Here is a 14,651-nt window from a genome sequence, read left to right as displayed (position 1 = left end):
TTCCTTTTTACTAGCCTTCTACACTAAAGTGACTCTAAGTCTCAAGTAAGATATTTGACTCCTGTTTTGGTACCCTAAATTTGGGTAGTGCAACCTTGGATGTCCATCATCTCCTAGGAAAAGTTCATAAATTGCTAGACTCCTGCTCTTACTACATCCTAATGTACATCTTTTCCTACAAACATTTATGTGGTTTTTCCAAAAGAAGAGAAAATTAACTTGGAAATGGTGAGAAAGGAAAAAGAAAAGGCAAAATAAAAAGAACTCTAGAACATGATCTGCTTATCTTGAATTATACTAATTTCTAAGATAAAATTAATTACATGAGTAGATTCCCCAAATTGCAGAATAAATCTCATATAAATTCATGTTTTACAGGGATTACACCTTAGGAAATTCCATAATACATTGATTAATTTTATTAATATCTCAACCCTCTATTTTGCATGTCAGGAAACCCTTTGGGTTTTCCTGTTCCTCAGACTATTTGCCTAACTATATGGAACGTTGAGAGGATAACAGGGATCAGGTTGGCAGAATCACAAATCAGAGCAAGGGGTAAAATAAGAAAAGTGCTGGAAAAATCAGGCAATTCAAATTTCTTCAGAATGGTCTTCATAAAGTAGCATCATTCTTGTGTTGGAAGTGAATTCACAACTCTCACACATCTAGTGTAAGTAGAAAAACATTCAGAACTATTTTTGTTTGGATGGTTTTATTGATAGTATCTGGGGCTTCCCTTGGGCTTCCCCAGTGGCTTAACGCTAAAGAATCTGCTGCAATGCAGGAGACACAGAAGACTCAATTCAATCCCTGGGTTGGGAAGATCCCCTGGAGGGCATGGCAACCCACTCCAGTATGCTTGTCTGGAGAATCCCATAGACTGAGGAGCCTGGTGGATTACAGTTCACAGGGCCACAAAGAGTCAGACACTACTAAAGCAACTGAGCACTCACACATGGCGCTTCCCCTGGTAAAGACTCTGTCTGCCAATTCAGGAGATGCAAGAGCCATGGGTTGGGAAAATCCCCTGGAGAAGGAAATGGCAACCCACTCCAGTATTCTTGCCTGGGAAATCCCGTGGACAGAGGAGCCTGGTGGGCTACAGTCCAGACCCGACTTAGTGACTAAACAACATTGATAGTATCTACATGTCTAGAAGCTGGGGGAAAAGAACAACTGATCCACACTTATTGACTTCAGCATAGTACTAAGTTAGTTTTTCTCTTTGTAGTAGACCTCAGTCTCAACTTACCTGAAGCTTTTGTGAATCAGATAACCTGTATCCTTATACTTTTAACTGTGTATGCTAAATAAAGGATCTGTCCTTTCAATACAGAATTCAGACAAGGACCACAAAATTTTAGTTAGGAACTAAATGTTTATTTATTTTGAAAAAGACATAAAAGACAAAAAAAGGCAAAAATAATACTGAAAACAATCATATATATCAATAACTGTGACATAAAAAATATATATACTCATATATACATATATGAAATTACATGAAGAAAATGCTTAGTAAGATGTTTGAAACCAAGAATGGACTTGAATGGATTTCTAATGAAATACAACTAAAAGTTTTGCTTGGGGTGTCTAGGCAATGTTCAGCAATATTCAAGACATTATGACAACTCTTCTATACCCCAGTTGCAAAGGTCAGCAAAACAGGCTTCAAAACATGTTGTTTTAGCAGGATAGTTTTGGGTAATGATACTGTTTCCTTATGGATAACTACTTAACTCACCCACTATGTTGAGGTCTTCTTGTCTTTAAGAGTGTGCTGACTACAAGGATAAGTGAATTCCGGTGATAGAGAATGCAATAGCATAAAAATACTGAAGCATACATTTAAAGCAAAAGAGAACCTTACGTCTGAAAATAAGCCAAGAGTAGTTTTACTCCTGATACAAATAAATACATCCTAAGACTTAGTATACCCAGTCTCTTTTGTATGCATAATAAACTCTGATATGTAAAATATCTGAGCAACTTGTGAGGTAAAACCTCTCAAAGTTTTACCATAATGTGCCTTTTTCTTTTCTTTGCTCTACTTTGCTTTTTGGCCTGTTTCTAAGGCTGCCAGTGAATACCCTCTGGAACTGCTTCATATGTCGGGTCCCCATAAACCCCTTTCCCTGCCACCCTGGTTTGATGAGATGCTCGGAGGACTCATAGGACTCAGCATATCACTGTACTCATGGCTATGATGTGTGCTCCAGCAAAAGCATTCAAAGCAGAAGAGCAAAGCAAAAGGTGTACAGGGCAAAGTCGGGGGGGAAACCAGGCACAAACTTCCAGAGTCCTCTGCCAATAGAGTCCCACAGGATGTGCTTAATTCCTCCAGCAACTGAATTGTGACATGTGTGAAAGGTTGTCTCCCATAAAACCTCATTAAAGATGCAGTGCCACAAACAAACAAACAAAAACAAAAGATGCAGCGCCAGGGAATTCCCTGGCAGTTCAGTGGTCAGGACTCCATGCTTTCACTGCCAACAGCCCGGGTTCAATACCTGGCTGGAGAACTGAGATCTCACAAGCCACACAGCAGGGCCAAAACAATACAAAACAAAGAAACAAGCTGTGCCAGGGTTGTTATTGTGGGCTATTCACATAGGTACATCCTTCCTAGCATATATGCAAATTCTAGATTCCCAGGAAGAAGGCATGTGTTAGCACAAACCACACTGTACAAACACCTTAGTCACAGCAAGCAACTCTTAACTGACGAGAGTGGAGGGAACCCTCTTGGAATCTAAGTTTCCAGATGCCAGCCAAGGTCCAACTTTACAAGCAGGCCTTTGATCTGCTGTTATTCTTCTGCACACTTAGTGACAATCCCATAGGAATAATCAACATACTTTGAGATTCTAGACTCTTGTAATTCAAAAACATGCATTTTTAAAAAACATAATAAAGTCTGCTACCTAAGATATGATTAATGCACTCATGTTAATAAACTGCCATACTTATATTTGAGCTTTACTGAAAAGTGGAATAAAAATACATGGAAAACAAAAGAAAACTCAGTTTTGTCTTAATGAACTTGGAATCTTAGTATTTCAATATAAAGAGGGCTCTTTCAGTTTGGCTAGTGGCAAAGTCTATAAATACCTGTGTTATAATTGACTAGAAATGGGCTTCACACAATTACATATAATTAAATAAAAATAAACAGTTGATAATTACTTGGCATTAATAGTTTGAACATTAACTTTAGAAGTAAGAGGTAAAGGAGGCACTATAACATCATGTTTATGAAGAGAATTTTTTTCAGCTAATATTTTGGGGATATAAGAGGAAACTTCCTTTTGTTGTTCTCGCCACTTGAGTATATTCTCTGCCAGTTCTTCTGTCTCAGTCACCAATATATCCATCTTTGCTAAAGCTGTGCTCTGTAACATATGAAAGAAGGGGAAAACAGGAGAGAAACCATGTCTATCATTAATACATCATTACTGTATCATCATAATTATGACACCAAAAGTTAACAACTTATCTTTTCCAGCCTCTTAATACAAAGGCTCCTTAAATCTCCTACACATTTTTTTTCTTTGAGCTCAACTCTCCTTTGTCTTTACTGATCACCTTCATGTAGATGACAGTCTATACTGTCAAACTAACCTTCTTAAAGTTCAGTCCTACATTTCAGTTTTCTGGAAATCTCCATCTAGATGCATATTCAGTATCTCAAACTCAATTTAACTACAGTTCAACAAACCATGACTAAACATTTACTCTCTGTATAAGACATGTCAGAAAATAAAATTATTGGTTTCTTTAATCTCTTGATACTACTCATCCTCAAGTCCCCAAGGCTAGAAACTTCATTCCTTGGATGTGTCATTTGTCCAAATAGTAGCCATGTGATAGAAACTTGACCTCCAGAATCTAAAATAATCAGCACAATCCTTTGTATTCAGATGCTTTAAATCTTTCATTTGAAAAACTGTATTTATTATCCAAGTTTCTTGCCGTTGGTTCCTCTACCTAGTCCTCTAACCCACAGCTCAGCAAATTTTAATGTGTACAGAAATCACCTGAGGAACTTGTTAAACTATAGATTCAGATACTGAAGGTCTAAGGTGAAGAAGTTCTGCATTTCTAACAAAGTTCCAGGAGATACTGATGCTATGCTCATACTTGGGAGTGACAAGGCTCAGTCTACTCTACCCAGTTGTTTTCTCCATGATTAAACTACAGTTCTGATTAAGTAAATCAACCCTCTGTGCACTACTCTAAAAACAAATGAAAAAAACATCCAACAGTTCCCCAATACTCAAAGTCTAAACTTCTTAGTCTGATTTTCAAAATATTCCATGAACTAACCCTGAGCCAATCTCCCTCTCAATACCCTTAAAAAATCAACTGGAGTACCATTCTTCCCTCAAATACCTATGCTCTCTAATTTTCATGTCTTCTCTCAAACTGCTTTTGGCTTAACTACTCTTTTTCACTAATTCTTCAAGATGCAGCTTGTTTCTAACTCCTATTTAAAACTTTACTGAAGTATTCCTACTTCCTATTCTAGTCCCAATCTTCTTAAAAGTGAAAGTAATCACCTTTTTCTGTGCTTAATAGATAGCATCTTCTTTATCATTCTCTGCTGTACTCGGAGAAGTCAATGGCACCCCACTCCAGTACTCTTGCCTGGAAAATCCCAGGGACAGAGGAGCCTGGTGGGCTGCAGTCCATGGGGTCGCTAAGAGTCGGACACGACTGAGCAAGTTTACTTTCACTTTTCACTTTCATACTTTGGAGAAAGAAATGGCAACCCACTCCAGTGTTCTTGCCTGGAGAATCCCAGGGACGAGGGAGCCTGGTGGGCTGCCATCTATGGGGTCGCACAGAGTCGGACACGACTGAAGCGACTTAGCAGCAGCAGCAGCAACAACAGCAGCAGCTGTACTAACTGGCCAAATAATACTATAAAGTAGAAAGTATCTTATATACTTTGAGAATATATATATATTCTCAAGAATATGTACCTTGAGAATCTGAGGGAAGGGATTGATCACATCTGATTAAAAAAATAATTCACTGATAATATTAGCTTTGAGAATATATATATATTCTCAAGAATATATACCTTGAGAATCTGAGGGAAGGGATTGATCACATCTGATTAAAAAAATAATTCACTGATAATATTAGCCATCAAAAAGTTAAACAGAGAGATCACACATTTGAGATTCTAGTATAAAAGAATCAATGATAGTTAAGCAAGGTGAAAGGAGATGATGAAGTACCTAAATGCTATTGGTAATACTCACCATTTTCTTTAGATCTGCATCTAAATGAGGGATATTTCTAATTGTTTCAAGATGATCTTCTAATCGCTCAATGAAAGTTACTGCCAATTCCAGCAAATGCACCATGTATCTGAAAGAAGGAGAAAAAAAAAAGTCAACTATTTTTTTTTCCACTTCAGATATTTTGTGTTTTCTTTTTTCCCTTTAATTAGAACTTTTAATATGAAATAAGAGAATTACAATCTACCCAATGAGTCATTAATAACCTTTCTGCATTCATGGAAATATCAGTGATAAAAAAGGTCCTTCTCTTTCATTTTAAACAGGATTAGCTTGTCATCCAAACAGAAAAACAGAGAGAGACAACACTAATCGTGTCTACTGTTACCTAATATTAGACAAACATGAATGTTAATAATTTTCTCACATAAGTAAAAAAATTTCTCTAGGTAAAACCTCATTCCATTTCAATCCACTTCTTCTTGGTGAAGGGTGAAGACAACAAGGATAAATGTGCTTCACTGAAATAGCCTACACATGAAACTACTTTAAATCTTTGTATTTGCAAAATGCCTTCAAATTATTACTTAGTTCTTCTGATATTTATAATGTATAGTATATACATTAATGATGTTTTACTATACTGAATATATTCACAAGCATGGGATTTGTATATCTATTATTTGACTGTAAGGTAAAAGATTTGACATTTAAGAGGAAATACTGTTCCCTGGTGGTCCAGCAGTTAAGACTCTGCACTCCCCAATGCAAGGGGCCTGGGTTCCATCCCTGGTCAGGGAACTAGATCCTGCATGCCACAATTAAAGATCCTGTATGCTGTAACTAAGACCTGTCATAGCCAAATAAATAATTTTTTTTTTTTTTTTAAAAGGAAATACTGATCAGCTCAGGGTCAGTTAGTAAGACACTGGTTGGAGAAAGCAATCAGATCCCCAGATGCCTGCTTTTTAATTTTATTATTTATTATTAATAACCTACACTTTCAATTTGATACTTCCCATTCTCCTTTGAGAAAAAGAGAGCATGCCCCTTCTATGGAATGGGAAGCTAAGATAAAAACTTAAGTCACGGAGAAGGAAATGGCAACCCACTCCAGTACTCTTGCCTGGAGAATTCCATGGACAGAGGAGCCGGGCAGGCTACAGTCCATAGGATCACAAAGAGTCAGACACGACTGTGTAACTTTCAAGTAGACAACCTCTCTGTTAGGCAGATAGTTGGCAAGTTTCATTTGTTTTTTCCTCATATGTGTTTGGTATTGATTTTTGGGCTCCATAGACTCCAGGAGACACAGTCTGGGCTCTGTTAAGTTTAAATTGAAGGGGGAAGGAAACCCCCTCATCTCCCTGTGGCAGAATAAGGCAGACATAACATAACACTTTAGCAACTCTCCAAAGGAAATCTCCTTTGACCACAACCCTCTTGTAACACTGAGGTACAAAACCAATTTTGCAAATCCTTGCATGGAAAAAAACTAAATCACATTATCACTATCACATCCTTAAGAGAGACACAACATTATTTGTATATAATGTATGTTTGTTGGAGAGAAAGAGTAAGAGATTAATATTTCATGTGAAATCTTAAATTCTGACTTTGAGGGGATATGATCTTGCAGATCTGTCAGGGTGGAACTTGACATAAACTAATGAACTCTGATGTGAACTCCTGCTGTTATAATGGGATGAAAAAACACCCGTGGTCTGATAGTTGTTATAAATTTCAAAGTGTATGTAAAAACTCTGTGAGGATTAAAATATATCTTTGCACACCTGGAAAAACAAAAAAACTTAAGTCATTTGACCAAGGCTCTGAGGCATACAGTCAGCACAGGTGAGATCAGAATTGTAATTTTCCTCCTTTTAGTTGACCCTGTGTTCATCTGTCCCTGCTTAAACTCCCCCAACAGAATTTTTATATACAGATATTAACATAATAAATTTACATCACAGAAAACTGTCTATACACAATAAAAATGATTTCATCCACCTTGCTGCTGCTGCTGCTGCTAAGTCGCTTCAGTTGTGTCCGACTCTGTGTGACCCCATAGACGACAGCCCACCAGACTCCGCCATCCCTGGGATTCTCCAGGCAAGAAGACTGCAGTGGGTTGCCATTTCCTTCTCCAATGCATGAAAGTAAGAAGTGAAAGTGAAGTCGCTCAGTCGTGTCCGACTCTTAGCGACCTCACGGACTGCAGCCTACCAGGCTCCTCCGTCCATGGGATTTTCCAGGCAAGAGTACTGGAGTGCGGTGCCACTGCCTTACTATGGGGTGCCATCTACCTTACTATGTTATAAATCTAATTTCTTTCATTAAAGTCATTATAATTTCCAAGACACTGGGCAAAAGAAATGCCTTTCTCTTCACCATTGCTATAATTCTTTAAAAGTAAAGGGTTTTCTTTCTGGTTTAATGTATCAGCATTAATAACAGATACAATCACTCATATACTATTCAATGAATTATGCTATGAAATAATTACTAGTCTAAACAAAAACTACCCTCAGGAAACATGTAACTGTTAATGTCTACTTTGTAGTCTAACCTGTGATAAACAGCTTCAATAGGCAAGTTTCCTTGGCACATGGGTTTCAACAGTCTTTGCCTGAGGGACCGCTTTTCTTTTAGCACTGCTTCCAAATGATTATTCATGCTTTGCAGACTATGACACTTTTGAGCTACACAAACCAGAATCAGAATTTATAGTTAGCAACAGGACAAGTTTTGAAATCACTATCAACATCAAAAATCAATCCCACCATTTCTCTCCTAAATATCTCCCCTTTGCTATCTTTAATACCCAATACTAGTTTCATTTTCAACTATTAATATTTTCTCTTACTTTCCTACTGACTATCCAATCTAGTGCTAAATTCTTAGTGTTTTCCAATTCTACTCCTACTTTTTATAGCCAGAGCCATATTTTTCACATAAAGTCTTTGCCTCTGATATTCTATATGAACACTAAAAAGTAAACATTTGTCTTATCAGCTACTTTTATGTCAGTATTTTCCCCAGAATTCAGTTAATGGCTATCAACTGACTCTTAAATAATTATTTTAAAAAAATCTCAAACTTACAGAAGAGTTTCAAGAAAAGTTCACTGACTGAATTCCCATATACATTTCACCTAGACTCACGAACCAACATTTGGCTACATTTTTTCTCTTTCTTTACACTCACATACATATATTTTTCATAACCAATTTGAGAGTAAGCTGCAGATGTCCTGACCTTTTACTTCTAAAACTTAAGCATGTATCTTCCCAAACAGGAACATTCTCTAATGTAACAACAAGTGTAGTTATATAAGAGAATCAAATCACTACTATTAAATTCAGATAATTTAACATTGGTATAATACTACCAATATTTAATGCAGCCTATATTTAATCACCAAATATCATAATAATAATGTCATTTATACCAAAAAAAATTTTTTTCTAATCAAATATTCAATCCATGGCTACCCTTTGCTTTAGCTATCATGTCCCTTTAGGATCCTTTCATCTGTAAGATTCTTCAGCCTTTGTCTTTTAAGCTCTACTGACTGAGGAGCTCCTACCTCAGCCACTTTTTATGCTATTTGCAATAGCTAAGCCCACAGAAAAGCAGACTTTGTTAGCTTTGGCATAATATCTGGAAAACTTATCATAACCTTGTATCCTGGTGCTTATTTAAAGTAATCTTAAGAAAAAGTTGGCATTCTAATGATTACTCATTTAACTAAATCACTTACCCAAAAAGGAAGGATGGACAACATCTGCTGCATCTTTTTCTAGGCTTAGGAGTTCAATTTCCAGGTTTTTCTGCATTAGAGACAAAAATACCACTTAGCTTACCTGAAGTAAAAGCTTAAACTTTGATTTTTAAAAAAGGACAGTCTTTAACTCAGGAATATTTAAAGGGAGCAGGAAGATGATTTGTTATGGAAGCTTTTCATTTTGGTGTTTAAGCCCTGTTGCTGCTATTGCCACTACTCATTACTACTATGAATACTACTGTTATTAACTACTGCAAAGAAAAGCCTACACAGCTATGTGCTAGATACCATTGTACTTGCAAGAAAATTGTTGGAACCAAGTAAGATGCTTTCCTTTAGTAGAGGTGGAAAGTAGAAACTCCAGCAAAATTTACCTGGTAGATTTCAGCTTGAATATCTGTTATCTGCTGTAGTCTGGAGAAGTTCACAAAACAAGAAGTTGATTTCTTAGATATATTTAACATCTCCTATTGGTAAGTGAACAGACAAAGTAAGTAGTAGTACGTCAGAAAAAGTTTCTGTGTGCACTGGAATAGCATGCCCGCATTTCTAAAATATGAGGATATATCCAGCACTCCCCCTGAAAAATGAAGTACAGAGCAGAATAGTAGCAATGTGTATTTCCTGTTTTTAAAACCTCCACTATCACAAATCCTTTGCCCAAATATTTAAAAAATAAGAAAAACAAACAAAATCACTTTGTACTATTTCCTAAAGCATCATGCACACCAGATAGGCACTACTGATAGTTTACCAGAGAATTCTAAGGCTGAGTTTGCTAGAGAACCACTTCTACACAAATGACCAAGACCTAGTCTATTAGGCCTTGCTGATTAGAGGCTAAAATCAAACACTCTGGGCCACAGAATCATTCATCTGATTCATTAAATGACCTCTGTTGGCTACAAGTCATTCATACTGTCTCTTTCCATATCCTTCCTCTCTCAGATAAAGGAATAGTTTTGTCCAGGCATAATTATTCTTGTAAAAAGCCTACCCCCTTGCCCCACTTCCTTTGTATCCTTTCAGTCTGTTATATCACTTTTTTAAATTGCAGGTTATCATAGAATAAGAACATTATCTTTTTCATCTCTTGGCTTCATCCATAGTTTTTTCTATTTTCTTTTTCTTTTCTAGAATGTTGGCACAGGAAAGAACTTCAGATACCATATAGGCCAGGGGCTGGGAAGCTACCGCCTATGAATTAAATACAGCCCATTGCCTGTTTTTGTGTAGCTTAAGGGTTAAGAATGGTTTTTATGTTTCTTAATTGTTGGAGGAAAAAAATCAAAAGAAAAATATTTTGTGACACATGGAAATTAAATGAAATTCAAATTTTAGGGTCCAGAAATAAAGTTTCACTGAAACTCAACTTCGTTCATTTACTTATCTCATGTTGTTCTCATACTGAAATAGCTTAGTTTTGACCCTATGGACCTAAAAGCCTCAAATACTTATTCTACGGCCCTTCATAGCAAAAGTTGGCTGAATGATGATAATCAATTTTATAAACATTGAGTTAGACAATGGAAGATTCAAAGATGAATGAAACAAGCTCTCTGCCCTTAACAAGCTCATGATGGATGGTAAGGAAAAGGTATTCTAGACATTATAAATGCTCAGTAACTGTCAGTTAGTACTAACATATATGTGAGAAGGGGAAGATCAATCTGGAAACATAGTTTCCTACATAATCATGGGAGATCTTGATAGCTATAATAAGCAATCATAATTCAGAAAATGAGGGCAATTTAAAGTTTTCTGATGAAGTGACACAATCATATATAATACCTATTTTAGAAATGTAAATGGAGATAGTATGGAAAATAAAATTAATGGAGATGAGGGGAGGAAGGAGTGGGAAGTGTCTGCTTAATGAGTATGTGGATTCCATTGGGGATAATAAAGAAAAGTTTGAAAATAGTTTCACAACATTGTGGGGTTAAAAAACCCCAACCTACTCTAGTAATGCGCCAACAACATCAAACAGACAAAAAACTAGTGAAGCTGGACTGGAGGTTGGATATTTAGACAGGTGGCTGCCACAGCATACCCGGTGAGAAGATAAGACTGGATTAGGTCAGTAACAGTTAAAAAGGAAAGGGAGGGAGAGATATTAGTTCCTAAGAAGATGGCATTTGTAAGTCCTAGTTGATACAGGGAATGAGGAATGAAGTCAAGTCAGTAATGACTCCCAAGGATTCTGCTTCAGGTGACTGGACAGATAGTTATACCATTCACTGAGGTAGACAACACACGATATTTTACTGATGGCAAACCTGAGGACTGGGGAGGTTAAGTATTAGTTCAACTTTATACTGCCAATGTGTTAACAGGACTGAAATGCGAATACATTCAATTTGCATTTCCATTATATTGGCCTGACTCTTTCTGCTCTCTCTTAGAAGTAAATTAAAGGTAAGAAGGTAAATTAAAACATCTCCTATTTCTCACTGTAACTTCCTCCTTCTTTGGTACCTCTCCATCCTTCCATGTTTGTACACTAATCTTGGTTGCACGTTTGCAAACTAGTAAACTCTTGGGTTCAACAACAGGATAATGGAGCTTATCCAAAAACATGCAAGAGAAACCAGAGGGAAAACAAGAATTTTCAAGAAAAGGAGAGAGGAGAGAAAAAAACAGTCAAATTCCTCTAGTGAATGGAAATTCTGTTTTGAGGACTGTGACTTAGGGAACACCTTAAAAAAAAAAAGCAAGGATTGGAAAATTCGAAAGTCTTTACTATTGACAACTACCATTATATATTAGATGAACTTTACATGCCACTGGGCCATCTGTTTAGGGTATTTCTGTTTACTCTGCTGCTAGGTACAAGTTGAAATCCAGGACATTCGTGTCTAGACATTCACGTAAAAATCCTGATAACACTGTGTTATCTATATATCTGTTCATGCTTGTATCTGTGAGCATCCTTTCTTTTTTTCTCTGTCCTTTCTTCTTCATACAGAATTCTAGCTAGGGACATTAAAAGGGAGGCAGCATAACAGAGAGGCTCTAAAATGGTAGCGAGGTGCGGAAGAGAGCAGTACACAGAAAATAGACTATATGAGTATGTATGTGTAGTACTCTTCCTTTCTATTAGAAAATAGATTCTGAGGGGGGTTTTTTAGGTCCGGATTCTTATCACATGTATTGCCAGTAGAGGGAGCTCAGATCAAGGCACTGTGACTCAAAGTTTGCTGGAATATCTGGGATGTAAGGACTTCTGTGGTGGCTCAGATAGTAAAGAATCTGCCTGCAATGTGGGAGACTGGGTTTGATCCCTGAGTCAGGAAGATCCCCTGGAGAAGGGAAAGGCTACCCACTCCAGTGTTCTTGCCTGGAGATTTCCATGGACAGAGGAGCCTCGAGGGTTACAGTTGCAAAGAGTGGGACAAAGAGTGGTGTTGCAAAGAGTGGGACACGACTGAGTGATTAACACTTTCACAAAGCCACTAAGAGGATATTAACAACCTCAGATATGCAGATACCACTCTAATGGCAGAAAGTGAAGAGGAACCAAAGAGCCTCTTGATGAGGGTGAAAGAGGACACTGAGAAAGCTGGCTTAAAACTCAACACTCAAAAAACTAAGATCATGGCATCCAGTCCCATCACTTCATGGCAAATAGATGGGAGAAGGTTGGAAACAGTGACAGATTTTATTTTCTTGGGCTCCAAAATCAGTGTGGACGGTGACTGTAGCTATGAAGCTCCTTGGAAGGAAAGCTATGACAAACCTAGACAGAGTATGAAAAAGCAGAGACATCACTTTGCCAACAAAGGTCCGTACAGTCAAAGTTATGGTTTTTCCAGTAGTTGTGTATGGATGTAAGAGTTGGCTGAGCACCAAAGAATCCATGCTTTTGAATTACGGTGCTGGAGAAGACTCTTCAGAGTCCTTCGGACTGCAAGGAGATCAAACCAGTAATCCTAAAGGAAGTCAATCCTAAATATTCATTGCAAGGACTGATGCTGAGCTGAAGGTCCAATACTTTGGCCACCTGATGCAAAGAGCCGACTCACTGGAAAAGACCCTGATGCTGGGAAAGGCTGAAGGCAGAAGAAGAAGAGGATGGCAGAGGATGAGATGGTTAGATAGCATCACCAATTCAATGAACATGAATTTGAGCAAACTCTGGGAGATGGTGAAGAACAGGGAAGACTGGCAGGCTGCAGTCCCTGGGGTCACAGAGTAAGAACAACAACAACAACAACAGGGCATAAGCCAAAGCAGTATCCCGTATTATCCTATAGACAATTAACCCTACCTTTCTGTCACTAAACCATTCTCCAATGGACAGATCAAAATAGAACAAAGCTTCAATAAGCTATATTTTCTAGAAGCGTTGTATCATATCACATCACACAGTTTTAAGCATCACTCTTAATTTTTAACGCACGTTGGATGATGTGTACTGACTGTTTAAAGGGATTGTATAATACATCATTCTGAAAGAATGATAAATCCTTATAATAAAAATAGGTTTTCATATGTACAGTTTGCTTAAAGTAGAATCATGCTACAAATCTGAGAAGTTTCCTCACTGGATCTAGCTGTGTAGTAAGATTATAAGATGGTTTTAAGGAGCTATGGATTGGTAGATTTTACCTGTTGGCAAAACAAGTATGTCTAATTAGCCTTACTTGAAGGACACAAGGAAGATCCTTCCCAAAGCAATCAGCAGCCTAACTCACCAGAGACTTATTCCCTTGGTTTATCTTCTACCAATACATTCTAGACTGACAAATCCAAAATGTCTTATAGTATGAATTTATCAAATTACTTTGTTACAGAACTGGACTATACAAGTTGTCTGACTCTGTAACCCCAAGGACTGCAGCATGACAGGCTTCCCTGTCCTTCACTATCTCCCAGAGCCCTAGACAAGTTGGGAGGAAGAAAACACAGGAGAGAAGTGAGGAAGATGAGAATTGGGGAGTGCTGTGGTTATGTTTTGCCATTCATATCCAGGCCTTTCGGGTCTTTCTCGCCAATAACCCCCTCCCCACCCCCCAGCCCCCCGACTCCCTAGCCTGTAAAGATGCGTGCTTCCCTTGGCGCCCTCCCGGGCCCAGCGCTTCGTAAGGCTTCAATATTTTACACAGTGAGCATCGTTTGGGAACGTCCGTTTTAACTATCTACCCATTATTTCCCAACCCCGCCATCCATACAATCTAGAGGCGGCTATCACTGGATTGAAAAAAGGCGGGGAAACATTAGTTTTTATTATCGCCCACGAACTGACCTGAGATATCTCGCCTGCCAGACACCATCTACTCAGAGCCCCATTTTTGCATAACCCACCGCGGCCTAGTCACTTCTGCCAGCAAGCAGCCCTATCGGCCTCCAGCCAGCACCCTCACACCCACTCCGGCAGCCAGCACCACCACCTCACAGCCAGCTTCTGTCGCCACCGGGTACACCTCCTTAATGACGCCATCGTCGCCACGCACCTCAGTGACCAACTCCGATGTAATGAAATGGCCCAGCAGTAGCCCAGCAGCGTTTGGCGCGGTAGCCGGGTCCCAGGGGTTCGCCGCGGCCATGGCTGTGAGCCACCTTCCCGGGTGGCGCGCAGAGTGAGTGGAACGCACCGCGCGCCTCGATGA

General features: G+C 38.4%; 1 protein-coding gene across 3 annotated transcripts; it reads right to left on the bottom strand.

Annotated features, from left to right (window-relative positions):
* Positions 1 to 1,361: 1,361 nt before the first annotated feature.
* HAUS2 (HAUS augmin like complex subunit 2) lies at positions 1,362 to 14,623 on the bottom strand. 3 transcript variants are annotated; one of them, XM_024997379.2, is made up of 6 exons: positions 14,496 to 14,623; positions 9,414 to 9,453; positions 9,016 to 9,085; positions 7,822 to 7,954; positions 5,274 to 5,382; positions 1,362 to 3,395 (listed from the first exon to the last, which is right to left on the bottom strand). In XM_024997379.2, exons 4-6 carry the CDS (start codon positions 7,926 to 7,928, stop codon positions 3,186 to 3,188), a joined length of 426 nt encoding a protein of 141 aa, XP_024853147.1. In that variant the 5' UTR covers positions 7,929 to 7,954; positions 9,016 to 9,085; positions 9,414 to 9,453; positions 14,496 to 14,623; the 3' UTR covers positions 1,362 to 3,185. The 3 variants fall into 3 exon arrangements, with proteins under 3 accessions (XP_024853147.1, NP_001070287.1, XP_059746278.1); NM_001076819.2 differs by having other exon boundaries at positions 9,414 to 9,506; positions 14,496 to 14,605; XM_059890295.1 differs by lacking the exon at positions 14,496 to 14,623 and adding an exon at positions 14,288 to 14,434 and having other exon boundaries at positions 9,414 to 9,506.
* Between the last annotated feature and the right edge of the window lie 28 nt (positions 14,624 to 14,651).

Source organism: Bos taurus, chromosome 10 (assembly GCF_002263795.3).
Source record: "Bos taurus isolate L1 Dominette 01449 registration number 42190680 breed Hereford chromosome 10, ARS-UCD2.0, whole genome shotgun sequence".
Classification (NCBI taxonomy): Eukaryota; Metazoa; Chordata; class Mammalia; order Artiodactyla; family Bovidae; genus Bos; species Bos taurus.
This window is presented reverse-complemented; position numbering and strand designations above follow the sequence as displayed.

Bases quoted from the DNA above. Each gene is read 5' to 3' on its own strand.
- HAUS2 (NM_001076819.2), bottom strand. From the start codon at position 14,588: ATGGCCGCGGCGAACCCCTGGGACCCGGCTACCGCGCCAAACGCTGCT. The intron at 9,086-9,413 runs GTAAATTTTGCT...TCTCTAATGCAG, and splicing joins TTCAAGCTGAAATCTACCAG to AAAAACCTGGAAATTGAACT. The intron at 5,383-7,821 runs GTTAGACTACAA...TCCTTCTTTCAG, and splicing joins ATTGAAGCTGTTTATCACAG to ATACATGGTGCATTTGCTGG.